The sequence below is a fragment of the Pavona decussata genome, unplaced genomic scaffold (genome assembly GCF_977016875.1).
Source record: "Pavona decussata unplaced genomic scaffold, jaPavDecu1.1 SCAFFOLD_100, whole genome shotgun sequence".
Classification (NCBI taxonomy): domain Eukaryota; kingdom Metazoa; phylum Cnidaria; class Anthozoa; order Scleractinia; family Agariciidae; genus Pavona; species Pavona decussata.
In genome coordinates, this window is record NW_028145515.1 from 2550001 (window position 1) to 2564931 (window position 14931).

A 14931-nucleotide genomic window follows, 5' to 3' on the forward strand; every position below is an offset into this window, starting at 1 on the left:
TAGATGATAGATAGGCGCGTAATATCATAGAGGCAGAATTAGGAATAACAGTCATACATACTTAAGGAAGTTGTCACAACTACTATACTTGAACAGGACCCACCAAACCCCAAAATAGATGGTGGTCTCTGCCTGCATCCCCCTTCCTCAACCTCAAAAGATGGTGTCTTTATTGCATAGCCACCCCTTTATCCAACAGTAAAAAATGACAGTGAGATTCAAACTTCATTTTTCTTGTTTATCTAGCAATGCTGACTCTTGCTAGCTGAATATTTCTGTGTCAACTGAAATTTTAAAGCCAATAAAATTTTGTCGGTAATGTTCATGAGATGGGTGGTGTCTTTGATAACCCCCCTTTCCCAGACAAGGTGGGTCCTCTTGAAACAAACTTGTTATCACCAGTTTCCTAAGATTCAATGTCCACTGAAAAACTTTGCTCAACGTCATTTCTTAGTTAGAGCATCGGAAAAGATCAAATTGTATTAGCTTACACAAATATGCCCTTAAACGCCTTGAGAACACAGAAGGCAAGATTTTAAGATTTTGTCTACATGTTCTCGTTGGGTGCTTCTGATGAAAAGCTCTCAGCGTGGAATTTGTCTCATAAAATATGTAGCAGTAAGGTAACAAGTTAATTCGAAGAGGGCCCACCTTGTCTGGACAGGGTCCGAAATTGCGCTTTCCTGGTCGCCAATGCGACTAAAAATTTTGCACCAGAATTTCACAACTAGTCGCCAGCGGGCGATTAACTTTTTCATGCCACGATCATTATACAAACAATAACTTTGATTTTCAGCCAAATCGATAAAAAAAAAATTCAAAGCCGCCCGCCAATTGGTCACTTACTTTTTACCTTTCCACTGCTTTTGAAGTATAAAACCGATTTTCCTGTTATTATAAATCTATCACAACGCTTCACAGCTCGAGCAGTGCGAAGCTTCGCCGCCATGTTTTTTGAACGAGAAATGCTGCACGGTTGTGGCCTGGTGCGAACAACATGGCGATCCGTCGATCGTCCTGACAGAACGCGAAAGGAAAGATCGTTTACGGTTTTGAACATAGAGCAAAGAACCAACCGGCAGTTTTTCAATCGGGTACATTTCTTCTCCAAAAGGTAGAGACAAGAGAAGGTATAAAGTTGATTTAAAACATTTAGCAGTCTTATGAAACTGCGTATATAGCCGGCATTCGATTCATTCGTCGTGGTTTTTCAGTAGTACGTGTATAAATCGCCATTGGGGCCCCAAACGCAAACACGTTCTCTTCGTTCTGATTCTTAAAAGAAAAATTGGCGACCAGAATTTTCCATCTGGCAACCAAAAATTTTGGTTTGTGTTTCGCTGCGAAGGAAAAATTTTATTGACACTTTTTTTTTCCTGCTTTTTGGCGACCACATTTTTCCATATGGCGACTGAAAAAAAAATTTCAGTTCCCACTTGGCGCCTGCCTAAAAAAGTTAATTTCGGACCCTGCAGTGGAGTAGGGGGGTGTTATCAAAGACACCACCTGTCTCGTGAACACTACAGACAAAATTTTATTGGTTTCAAAATTTCAGGTTACACAAAAATATTCAGCTAGCAAGAGTCAGCATTGCTAGATAAACAAGAAAATTGAGGTTTGAATCTCATTGTCAGTTTTTACTGCTCGATAAAGGGGTGGCCGTGCAATAAAGACACCATCTTTTGGGGTTGAGGAAGGGTGGTGCAGGCAGAGACCACCGTGAATTTTGTGGTTTGGTGGGTCCTGTTCGAGTATAGTAGTTTTGAACAATTCTCTAACAGTTCCTAAATTTACGAGCTGTTGTTGACTTTATGAAAAAGCTAGCTGGCCTTCGCATTTTTTAACAAGATACCTGGCCCCTCCGAAAACGAAAGAAATTAGTCACGGTTTCCAGTGTTGAGGAATCTTGAGAGCTCACATTTTGCCGAAGGGAAGTTAAGATTTTTTCATAATATCTTCTTAATTTCGTGCGGAAGTAGCCTGCTTCCAGTTACAATCTAAAGCATTCCAAAGTTTCGTGACCCTCCAGTGGAAGGATAGCGCAGTTTATGACTAGGCGAAAAGCAGATATTAGCAGGGTATATTAAAATCCAAAAAAGAAAATTGGCGATAACCAAACCAAGCATTTTCGGAGATAATTAAGCAACAATAATTCTAAAAAGCTTTCAAATATATAGCAATATTTGGATTTCTTTATTCAAATTGAAGCTTAATTATCTCTGAAAAATGCGTGCTTACCCCACATGCTAGATTTGCTAACATCTTCTTAGTTTTCACGCAAAATCATAAGCCGCGTTAAAATACCTTCACATAAAATATTTGAAAAATGAATCTTTAATCAAGTTGTGTTTTATCTTGTCACTGAAGATATTTTAACTCCTAATCAATAAGGATTCGAACCTGCTAGTACAACCACGGATTTTCTCTTACTGTTTCCCTTGGCAAAGGCAAATATATGGTTTCTTGTTTTTAGACTTAATTATAAGTAAAGTTTAGATGCGGGAAATCATCAAATCTTATTATAGAAGCTAACCTGTTATGGTATGTCAGATAAACAAATAAATAGTTTTGATTATATCTTATAACAGAAAACAAAAGGTGTTTACAAATGGTGTTATTTTTGATCTGTATCTAATTTTTACAGGAGTTCCTCAAGGATCAATACCAACAAGATCCTCTTTTATTCTTGATTTTTATTAATGATTTTAGAAACTCCTTTGTCTATTTTTCCCCGATTATACGTTTACGATACGTCATTAACTGACTAAGGAAATGACCCTGATAAATTGCTGACTGAAATTAATTGTTATATTGACCTGATGTGTAGGCCTGGTTTTGCTGTATTAAGCTAACCTTAAATCCAACTAAAGCTTAATATGTTATCTTCCAGCCTCGGCAAAACGAAAATTGCAATTTGAATCAACCTTTAATGTTAGCAGAGCAGGTCTTACAGCAATCTCATAGTATTAAGTATTGATGTATACATTGACAGTCACTTCACGTGGCAGGGTCATATCGAATACATATAAATAAGCAAAAATTCAAACATCATGACTAGGCTGACAACTCAATCTCTTGTCTCTGTATATTATTCCCTCATTTTTCTACGTCGTACTTGGTTGGGTGGTTACTTTGTTAAATGGATGTCTTCTGTGGGGAAGTTCAACTTCAAAAAAAAAGGCTGTGAGCATAATTAGCCCTATCTAAACCTTTTTTTTTTTATCCTGGGGCCGGAGGGAGGGGGTGGGGCGGACTCCGCCCCCTCCATAACTTCGTAAGTATAAAAGCTACGACAATGAGGCTTGTAAAGGGAAGTGATTACATCATGTGACATGGTAATTACGTCATGATTGTCAAATGGCGGCCATCTAGGATCAGCGACCTTGGATTTCAGGATTTCCCCAGAACTTCAGCAAGGTGCAAAAATTAGACCAAAAGTAATCAAAACCAGCAAAGGAACACCAACATGAGCTTAAAACGTAAAAGTTACCGTAAAAAGAGGTTTTCCTTCATTTTAAAAAGGGATTTTCCATTTTCTGAAAAAATTGCCTGTCCAAAAGTAGTTGCCATGGCAGCATCAAAGTGAATGAACACTAACCGACCATATTAAATTTTCCTTGATAAATTGACTGTCCTCAGTGAATGTAAGCTTAAGCAAAACTCCGTCTGTAGGCTTATCGCCCAGTCAAACTGAAAGTTTGCCTAAGAAAGTCATACGTGCAATTTTGGTTCAGAAATTGTATACAAAGTGCATGTTTACATCCGTGTTTTTAATCATTATTTTTGAGGGATAATTAGTTTAATGTGAACTGTGAATCCTTAAATGACGCCAATAAACGGAAAGGACTTTTTTTTCTTTTGGAACAAAACGTAAATTAACTAAAAAAACTGCTTATAGACATTTGGAACCAATTTTTTTTCTTTGTTTGACTATAGTGCAATTAATAATGAAAACCGAAAAAATCCGATCTTTCGAAGTCGACATCATTATTTAATTTTCAAGGTTATAAAAATGACAGTTGTGCAGTAATTTATGGTGGAAGAGTGTCAAATCGACCTCGCAGAATATCACGTGAAAACTTTGGCGTAAATTGATTCCGACTGCATGTTCAGTTTTGGTCTTCTCTGTCTTCTTTTATATCTTCTTTTGACACTTTGCCAGCATAAATTACTCTTCAACAATTTGGAAAAAATTGCATACATTGTTTTGTATTTTAAACTGAGCGTTTTACCGTGGTTACCCTATTTTTCTTTCCTTTTTTTTTTGGGGGGGGGGGGGGGGGAAGGGGGGTCCAACAGCTCTTGATAAGATCTTGCTTTCCCCACTAGTCAAAAACTGCACAAAAATACCGCTTTACGAAGCCATAGAGAAGAACAGTTAACCAAAATATGACAATTGAGCTGTCTATCAGAGAGTATTTTGAAATAATTAATAATAAAAATAAGCGAAAAACTCAGACGTTTCGAAGTCATCATGACTTCAATTTCAAGGTTCAAATGTGACAGATGCTTAATTATCTCTGAAAAATTCATCGTTATCCCCAATTTTCTTTTTGGGTTTGAACAGACCTTGCTAAGATCTTCTTTTCCTGTATAGTCATAAATCGCTCAGTCAAAAAACTTTGAATTAGTATGCTTCACGGGCAATTCCGAAATGCGCAGAACGTGTGCGCAGTAGCAAAAGGATGCACCATCCTTAAATCAGTTTCTTGCACTAACAAGTGGTGAGGTTAAATAAAAGAGGAAAGGACGAACCTATTTCAAAATCTGTTGGCAAAATGGGGGTGTTAAGGGCTAGAGAAGTATCTGAATAGAGACGGACCAAGAGGACTTGTTGAACATTACTGTAATTACTTGCCCCTGTAAAATACTCATAATCCTTAATCCACAAAATGAACCCATCGTTCTCTTAACGAACGCAATTCATTCCACTAATTTATTCTTGTTTTACACGTTACCATTCTAGCTCCAATCAATATTGTACCTACAATTCCTTGCAGATTCGCTCTGGTGAAGGACCAACGCTCAAAACGTCAGCACTCGAATCTCTTTACCGTGGCCAATTTACCTTAAGCTATCAACTCTGTTGATAAACCAAATATTCGTTTCTGCACCCCACCGAGGCAGCACCGCAGTTTCCTTAGAAACGAACACCCTTAGCCATCGTCCTCTCAGTTATGTTTTCTGGTGCACTTTCAGTAAACGATGGACTGCATCCTTCCACCCAAGTAACATATGTTGTATTGAAGATGAAATAAACTCACCTCTTTCTTCGCATTTCCAGTCGTGTGTCCCATCTCTCTTAGGCACGAAGAAACACAGATCAGGTTTCTGTGGACCATCGTCTGTGAACAAAAGTATTTAGAATAAAGATTATTAAAATAAATGAAGAAATAAGGCTCTAGGAAGTAACGGAACCCATCTCCGTCTTATTTCGAAAAACACTTTCTATCAGTTCAATTTTATATCATCGGGGAGCAGGGGTGGCGCAGTGGTGAGAGTACTCTCCCCCCAACAGTGTGGCCCGGGTTCGATTCCCGGACTCAGTGTCATATGTGGGTTGAGTTTGTTGTTGGTTCTCGTCCTTGTTCCGAGATGATTTTCTCCGGATACTCCGGAATCGTCGCCGCAACTCGTGATAGTACATTTAAACAGAAAACTCCTTTTCAAATATTCACAATTTAGTTAGCAACATTTTAAAGTCTTTATGGGGCCGTTTAATTTGTTTATTTTCGTTCCCAGCGCTCTCCAGAGGACCACCCTTACGAGCGACTTGAAAATGCAAAGTCCCATTCAGACTTCTGGTGCCCGTGCCCCAGGCACAAGTCTGAACATAGCTTTTTGTCAGTGTGAGCAAAAAATCTGGGCACCGTGCCCAGGCACGGGAACTACTTCCAAGGGTAGTCCTCGCGGGCACCTTTCGTTGGCAAGGGAACTTGTCTGAACAGGATTTGTCAGTTCCCACGCTTTTTCTTCACGCCTCCCTGTGATTTATTTAGTAAACAGAATGGCGGGCACTTAATTGACGAACGAGAACACGATCGCTCCTTGTGCGCCAAGGAGTCTGAACAACGTCCTTTTCAGAGTCTTTGCATACGGCTCTTTACCGCTTAGTCTGAACATGGCAAATCAGTTTTGAAACGAATAAGTGCACAACCTGAAAACTTTTACAGCACAAGTGTTACGTGTTGGTAAAACTACGAGAAATCAGTCTTATCTACTCTCGCCTTAAGACAAAAACAAACCCCATATCACTAACTTTTGGCCTTGCATAGCGTTGATAAATTGAACGCAATGACAAAGGTATGGCCTTTTTTAGTGTAGATAAAAACTGACCAGCTTAAATTCATTTTTATGGTGTTTTATCAACGTTTTGGTACATGAAACCCTATATGGTGACCATTCAGGTGAAGGATAACAAATGTTTTTTTTTTTCAAACTTTATTTTTTCTCCAGCGTGCATGCGAGCAAGATATCATCTTGGTAGGTTGTTCGGATTCTAATCATTCTGAAACAGCTATTCTAGAAAACGCAATTATCGCATTTTGGCTACCACCCACACAACACTTCAGGAGATAAGAGGTTAACAGGTTGGAGCACCCGCTTTGGGAACTTTGTCAACTTTTTCCGAGTATGCCTGCGTCATTTACTGATTAATACATCATTCTCATTTATTCACCAGGCTTAACATATTCCATCACATTATTTCCATTGCGCATATGCCACTGACATTGACATTCCAATCCTAGCAGTATGCAGGATGTTTGTCCCATGAACCTTGTTTAATGGCCTTAGCTCCCACGAGTCTCCTGTAGCTCAGTGGTAGAGCATCCCAACTAGTAATAGGAAGGTCTCAGGTTCGACTCCCCAATTAGGAGCACTCAGATTTTTTTCCCAGTATGCCTGTGTCATTTACTGATTAATACATCATTCTCATTTGTCAAGATAGTTAGCCCAAACGGATTTTTACGAAGACGGCGAACACAAAGACAGTTAATTTGTAGGTCACATGTGTGCTTCTCTTGAGGGAGCAAAATGTCATTGGCACAATAGCATTTCATCTACAGACTCGATGGTTCTCACCTCGTTGAACAGCATTTAAATAATGTTTAGAAAAAGAGCAGATGTGTTTTATCGGGATTTAAAACCACGAGGCACAGCTGAGTGGTTTTAGACCCGATAAAACACGTGCGGCCGGTTCTTTGAACGGCTTCAAAAACATTCCAGGAAAAGAGTGTGTCAATAGAGTTCATAACAATTATGCTTTTGTTAACATTGGAAATTAGCATACGAGAAAAACTCCGCATACTAAAGAGGAGTGTTTAATTAACTGATAAAATACCGCATACTAATAAGAAGGAGGTTTATCGATATAAAGTCACTGCACAGTGATGTATTATCGACCACTTGATAGGTTAATGGGCTAATGAAGTATTAATGAGTTTTTGAAATAACGTCAAATAGTTCTGCTTAAAAGCTTTTATTTGAATGGCCACACTTTAGCATTTCGTCCCCAAACGCAAAGGTTGAAGCGTAGTTAACAGCACCAAAACAAACGGTACTGCTATCGTTTAATTGGTCACACTTCAGCAAAAAAAAAAGTTAATAAAAGCCACATTTACAGCCCTATCATACCACCATAAGAATGTTATTGCTTATAAGCGCTTTTATTTAGTTCAATGCGCACTTTAGGATTCCCCCAACTTAATTGATTCAGAAAAAAGAAGTTAACTTCTATGCTTCACATGTTCTTCCAGAGAGCACCAGGAACGTTTTTGAACTGTGCGCAACTCATTCAATTGTCTCTGAAAACGTCCTTATTCATCTTAGCTATACGGTAGTCATTTATTCTCACACGGACTAAAGTCCTATCATTTTTCTGTGCGCGGACGCTGGACTGAGAGCTTTGGATGACATCACAGGTGGCTCACATTGATAACACTGCAAATTGGCTGAAGGAGGTTATTTGCCCTAGTACATTCTATGTAAAAAATGAAGCGTTATCTGGTTTATGGCAATGCATCCGTTGATAAATTGAATGCAATGAGCTGCTCCCTAGATACCGGGAACGAAAGGCATTTTAAAGGGAAAGTATCATGAGGTTTTTGATATTTTTTGTCAAAAATGATGAAATATAAAGACCTTCAATCAGCTGCCAAATAATTCTAGAATGACGAGAGAAAAGAAATCAACTCAATTCTTGAAAGGAACAACTCGTGATCTGTTCTAGCGCATTTTGGAAACAAAAATGCGAGAACTTGAAAAACATTAGCCTGACATTTTTCAAGTTTCAATCCATACCGACCTACTATGTCTCTGGCCAGAGGCACTAATCGACAGTTTTATTGCACTGGGGTGATAGTTTATAACAACCTTGACAATTATTTCGTTGTTTCTGCTGACAGACAAACATTTCTGGGTTTTGAAATGACGGAAAATTGGCGTGATACTTCCCCTTTAATTCAAACCTCAGTGTTATCAACTACTGTAGATAAAATGGATCTGGGCAAAAGATTCTGGAAATGAGATTGAGCGATATTTTCTTTTTCTTTATCCTTGGTCCCGCAAATGAAAGCGTCAAAACAGTACTTCCCTTTAGTGTTGCTTAGTATAATGTATTGCAGCTTCCAAGTCTATACATCAATGAAATCCTAAAGTGTGATCATTCAGGAGAAAGCTCTTAAAGTGACTTGCTCTGTTGATGCTTATGATGTCGTTAAGTTTAAGATGGGCTTTCCGGCACATATGATGAGTCTGTCGAAGCCGTGAAATGCTGAAGTGTTTGAAGGAAAGCTAACGAATTTGGGCGCATTGTAAAGTGCGGTAGTCAAGATCACTTTGTCAAGATCAGTACATGCCGTTGCGCTTTTCTTTTCTTTTTTTTTTTCTTTTGAACAAGAAGATGGTTTTAAAGAGGGAGCGTACAGGTCTTGTGTCCGTTTTTATCCTTGCCATTTTGATACGTTTTGGCGAGTTTGCGAGTTCTGATAATTGTACTTTGAGTGCTGCGAAGTGGCTGCAACGTAAATGAACTAGGAATGTCAACCATTTAACGCCTTAAGACCACCAGCATATATGCTGCACTTTTAACCGACTCTTGTATGATCTTATCTGAAGGTCTGTGTAGGGGATCAACTGATAACCGAGAAAAGTTAAAAAGACTGTTAGCTGGGGTGTCAAAATTTTGCCTGAGTATTGTGTGAATTTTACGTGCAAACGCCTTGCCAAAAACTGTTATAATTATGTCTTTAATGACTGGAGAATAAGCTTCTAATTAAGATGGCTCGGAGCAGGCAACTGTTTCAAGAAGTCGTAATTTCGTCAAAAGATGATGAGCAGTGCTCGTCAAGTTTCGAAACAGATTGGAATCACGCGAATGTTATCGGGAACCTTCCGATGTCACTCGACGCTAGGTATCAATTAGAGCACACCCACGCAGACCCTCTCTTCTAGTTGGAACTGGTCACGATTCAATACTCAACAAGACTGAACTCCGCAATCCAATGCCCTCGTTTCGCCTCGAAAGATCTTACGCTGTTAACTAATAACTAATTTTGATCTCTTCAGCTCCTTTCCACTCTTTTTCTCACTTAACGACTATCTCTCGGGTACTCTCCAATACATCTTACATAACAAACAGTATCACAGAAAAGGAATGTTCAATAGGTTTATCTGAATGATCACACTTTCGGGTTTTCAAGGTTTCTTCCACAGATTAACAAGATAACACGGCCACTTAACTTGAGCGGCACTGCATTGTCAGGAATGTAAGAATGCTCTGACAGATTTAAAAAACGAATCGTCAGTATTTTATAAGTGCAAATTTGTACCACTTTTGTGACACGAAATTTCTTACGTAAGGTATTTATACCGCAATAGGCAAACAGCGAGTCGAAGCTATATCCATAAAAATATCTCAGAAAAACCAGTCATGTGAAAAAAAAAACAATTTTGTTAATTGAGTGATCATAAATGAATTGTCTGTCTGTGGAGATTAAAATACGTATTCGGCTGGTAAATAACAATGCCGGTCCCATTGAGAGAACACGCGCACGCTATCTTGGAGGAATATTTTACAAGTTCCCGGCTCAAGGGTCGGGTGCCCCTTTCACATAACTACGGCATCACTGCATCTCATTTCGTTGGGTCTGTTTGAGATATTTCAAAAGGTCCTGTTAAATACCTGAATGACAATTTTTCCTCGTTTTCTTGACTTCAGCTCGCGAAATCCCTACCCTTTTATAAATATATCTCCGGCATGAAAAAGGTACCCCTTTCGAAACCTCCACGTATAGTCCATTATAGGGAGTACCCTCACCCACCCCCCCCCCCCCACCCAAAAGAAAACCCGGACCACGTCGCAGTATTCAGTGTTTGATTCAGTCGACGATTTAAACATGTATTTTCCATGCTGTCTGAGATTGTTCGTCCACATCAACATCTATGCTTGAAAAAGTACCCTACTGGTTAAACCCACCAGTGTCAAGTTATTGTTGTGGTTCAACAGTGAAAAAGAAAACAACTTAAGCGCCTGAAGAAAAAGTTTTATATCAAAAATAATATTAACAGTTTACTAAATAAACACTTTCACGTTAGTGAAATCCTATCGACGTGGATGGAATTCTTCAAGTACCGATGAGGTTCCTTTGTGAAAATATCTATCTTTCACGTAATGTTTAAAACACGAGCAGCAGTGTTTTATTGGGATTTAAAACCCCGAGGCGCAGCCGAGTTGATATAGGACCGACAAAAAACGTGCTGTGAGTTTTTTGAACGGCTTCAAAAACATTCCTGGAAAAGTGTGTGTCAAGAGAGTTCATAACAATGATGCTTTTGTGAACGTTGGAAAGTAGCATACGATAAAAACATTAACCACCGCATACTAATAAGGAGGAAGTTTTATCGAGTTTTAAAACCACTGCACGTGATGTTTTATCAACCATTTGATAGGTCAATGGGCTTATGAATTATTAATGAGTTGTTGAAAAATGTAAATCACATGAGCTCGAGTGATTCAAGTACAAAGCTCTCCTAATAAAACAATACGAGGACCCAATCCTTAGGATTTCATTTAGTGATCCACAGATCAATAGTTGGCCTGTTCTTGCACGCTACAATAAACATTACTACTTCCCCATGCGGGCATAGAGTAAAATAGAGACTCAACCATCGGTCAATTAAGCTTTCATATAGGGGCTCCAATCATCTGGAGAATAATTACGGTTCTAACCGCACTGAAGTATTCAGAGTGTCATGTAGACTGAATGCAGTCTGTTGTTCCACTGAGGCGGAAAAGCGTTCATTTCCTTGTTTCAAATGCTTCTTCTTATCATAAAAAAAAGATACCCAGCCCAATTTTTAGACACGGTCTGCCCTCAGGGCATCCCGCGTAAAAACGCCGTTTCTTCCTCTCTATTGACTGGTCACAACTATCCATTTGACTAAGAGCCTTGTTATGAGAACACGATGTTCCCATACTCCCGGAGATTGTTCCAAATGCCAGTCAGTGTTGAGTCAACGTAAACATTCTTGAAAAAGACTACCCCACTTGTCTGAGCTATTGACCTTTGATACTCATAATTCTGTGGTTTAAGAACCCCGCCATGACTGCGCGTGAGATGAAAAAACAAAACAACTCAAAGGGTATCTGTAAAACGCAGACCGGATGGCTGCGGATGGCGGATGCGGATGGCGAATGGGAAAATGCGGATGGAAAAATGCGGATGACAAAATAAAAAAAAAATGAAAAAATGAAAAAATAAAATAAAATAAAAAGTATAAATAAGAAGAAAAAAATTGAATGGAAAATGACAACAACAATTAAGAAAGGACTAACGTTACAATGTGATAAAACGTGTGCACATCATTTCCGAAAATTCTAGGGAAACTTGATGGTTTTCCGAAAAACCTCGAAAAGTCTAGGAGATCGCTAGGCGAAAACTTTCGAAATTTTGAGGGAACCTTCCATCCGAACAGATATTTTCCTGAAATATTCCTTTGGGTGCCCCTGTACATTCTTTTCTAGTTTCCAATAAACGTTCTGTGCGCTTGTTTGTTTTTTCAACGGACTGAATTCCTGTAACGTTTGCCATCCGCCGAGGTGGCGTCTGAAATAATGATAAGGTCTATGTGATAAGTGACGGCCAAGTCGCTGTTGCGTGCAGGAGACTCGTGAGATTAATGCAAAGCTGAGAGCCATGATTAAAGCGTTTTCAATGTACCGTATGAATCTGTTTTGGCTTTTTTTTCCCGAGAACGTTCAGCCATTTACAAAAATTGCAACTGATTAACCACATGATCATTTCGGCGGGAAAAATACCGCAGTTGAGAAACCATAATGAAAATCGAGGTCCCGTTCCTACGAGAGCCACAGGCGATCCAAACATGGCTGCAAATATAGGGTTTGATAGAGGAACGCTAGTGATAGATTTAATAACATAGTTATACCTGAACGTTCTCAATGAAAAAGTCGCACTTTATGGCGTTTGAGTGTGTGTGTCTTTTTCTGAGTTAACGCCATTTAATCGATTTTTTTTTTATTCCCAGTTTAATAGAAGAAATACGAGTGAAAAACCGGGAAGCAAAGAAAGCGATTCAACGAACGGAACGCAAGGAGTATTAACACGTCTTATGAAGACTACCGACTAACAGCAAATTGATGATTGGTTTAGTGGTCTCTTTAAGCCCCAGCGCCGTTCTTTGTTTACTGGCGGTTTTTTTCGGGTAACGTTAGTCCTTTGTTAATTGTTGTTGTTATTTTCCATTCAATTTTTTTCTTCTTGTTAATCTGTCTATTTATATATTTATACTTTCTATTTTATTTCATTTTTTCATTTTTTTCATTTTTTTTATTTTATTTTGTCATCCGCATTTTTCCATCCTCATTTTCCCATCCGCCATCCGCCATCCGCAGCCATCCGGTCCGCGTTTTACAGATACCCCAACTCAAAGCATCTGAAGAGAAGAGTTTTTTTTTCAATCAATTCACTAAGTAAGCACGTTCGTGGAATCGTATCGACATGAATGGGATTCTTCAAGTACCGTTTTATAGTGAAAATATCTTATAAAAATGTAAATCACATGTTGTTGTAAGCTACGTGATTTTAGCCTTTTTAACAGCACTGCTTTTGTTCCATTTAACTTCAACCCCAACCCTTCAATCGCGACAAATGACCAGGGCTTTCTTAACGTTAATTTTCCGTGGCGCAAAATAAATAACATCCTCAAAACGAAAATATTTGTACTGACATTCTTCCAATTAATTAGCTCACCAAGGATTTTCCACAGACGATGCCGCACAGATAAGCAGTAATAAACCACCCATTGGTTATTAAAACTGAACGAAAGCTATTTGTAATTAATATGTTGATATATTTCAGGAATTGGAAAAAGCCATCGGCACATTATACTTAAACAACGGACTATTAAGCTTCAAATTACTTATTTTTCAACAACTTTAATGGGGAATTTGGGGACAACAGCTGAGATACGCCGCTGGCTATAATCACAATCGAGTTGTCAGTTGTTGTGAATTTGCTGAGAACTTGTGAACGTGCGCCAAAATTAACCTCACTTGCTATTAAGCTAATGCAAGCCTGAGGTTAAAATTTAACCTTGGTCACTGCTTTGTGGAAAAAATTGTGCGTTTCGGGGCACGTTTGGCTTTGCTTGCGTTGTCTGCAGCTCTGCTCTCCAAACCCTGACCCTATTCCAGACAAAAATATGTAATTTTTTGGAAGCTTTAAATTTCAGACCTGGCCTCTAAAATTCATTAGATACCTAGCATTTTCAGACCTGGTTCCTAGAATCCATACCCGCTTTCAAAGTTTTAGACAAAAAAGGCTAAAGACGACACCCTATTTCAGAATTAAACGGCTCAAAAAACCAAACAATTTGGTGCCTCCCCCCCCCCCCCCCCTCCTCCCCCCGCCCCACACTTTTGAATAAGATACATAGTGCTACTTTCAGGGGAATTTAAATGATGTTCACTTTTAGGGATTAAAGGTTAATCGTTTTTATCTGAGCAAGAGCTAGTATGTTCTGGTCAATAATAAAGTATGACAGATGGGTTGGGAAAAGCTTCTTTTGTGTATAATGCGACCTCAGACGCAAACTTATAGAACAGACGCAGACAGGAAATTTTCATCATATTTGCCAACTCACTAACATCATCCGCATTGATAGAAAATGACTCATCACCGAACATGTCTGTCAAAACTCATTATAAAAGCCTATTAAAGATGTGTGTGTCTGATAGACGAAGATGTCAAATAAGAAACAAATTATATAAATTCTTCCTTTCTCGGTCTTTCTCTGATTCTTCCTTTCTCTAAATCCTTCCTTTCTCTAAACAGCAAAACTAGCCAATAAAACGATAAAAACCTGTACTAGCCAAATGTTCGATGCTAATGACAGTTCGATAGCTATAGTCTAAGAATATTCACAAGAATATTGTCAGCCTAACATCAGCAAAAGAATAAGAATATTCAGCTAGCCTGGGCCGGAAAAACAATATATTATTACAAAAAGAAAAGAGTATAGCACGGGTACTGTCGAGATCTCACAAAAAGTGAATTCCTCATCAAGACTGAACACTCACTGATTATTCATATACAATACATGAATGTTGTAATCTTAGAGCTACAAGAACGCCGGGCAGGAGCACGCGAGGGCAAATCAACGGACGAGCTACCGAATGCGTGTCCATGTGCGACTATTTTGCATTAAAGACGGTTCCGTTGAATTGGAATGTTCACCCGGCCAAAAATTTAATAAGAAACGCAGGGCCGTTTTGTAGAAGCGTATTCCAAGCAGAGCTACTCAAGAAGTTTGTTACTGATCTTTCTAATATCAAGCCAAACGTACCGCAAAAAAGCCCCGGAAAACATCTTCACACCGAGAACCTGTATGAACGCACAGTTCAATCTTGTT

At 38.9% G+C, this 14931-nt stretch overlaps 1 protein-coding gene across 3 annotated transcripts in view; it reads right to left on the minus strand.

Moving 5' to 3' along the window:
- LOC146472323 (uncharacterized) overlaps positions 1–14931 on the minus strand; it is an 81208-nt gene that overhangs the window by 63977 nt on the left and 2300 nt on the right. For all 3 annotated transcript variants that reach the window (XM_085119698.1, XM_085119697.1, XM_085119696.1), the window contains exon 3: positions 5265–5345. In XM_085119698.1, the coding sequence (XP_084975824.1) occupies positions 5265–5345 (81 nt within the window). The remainder of the gene's footprint in view (positions 1–5264; positions 5346–14931) is intronic.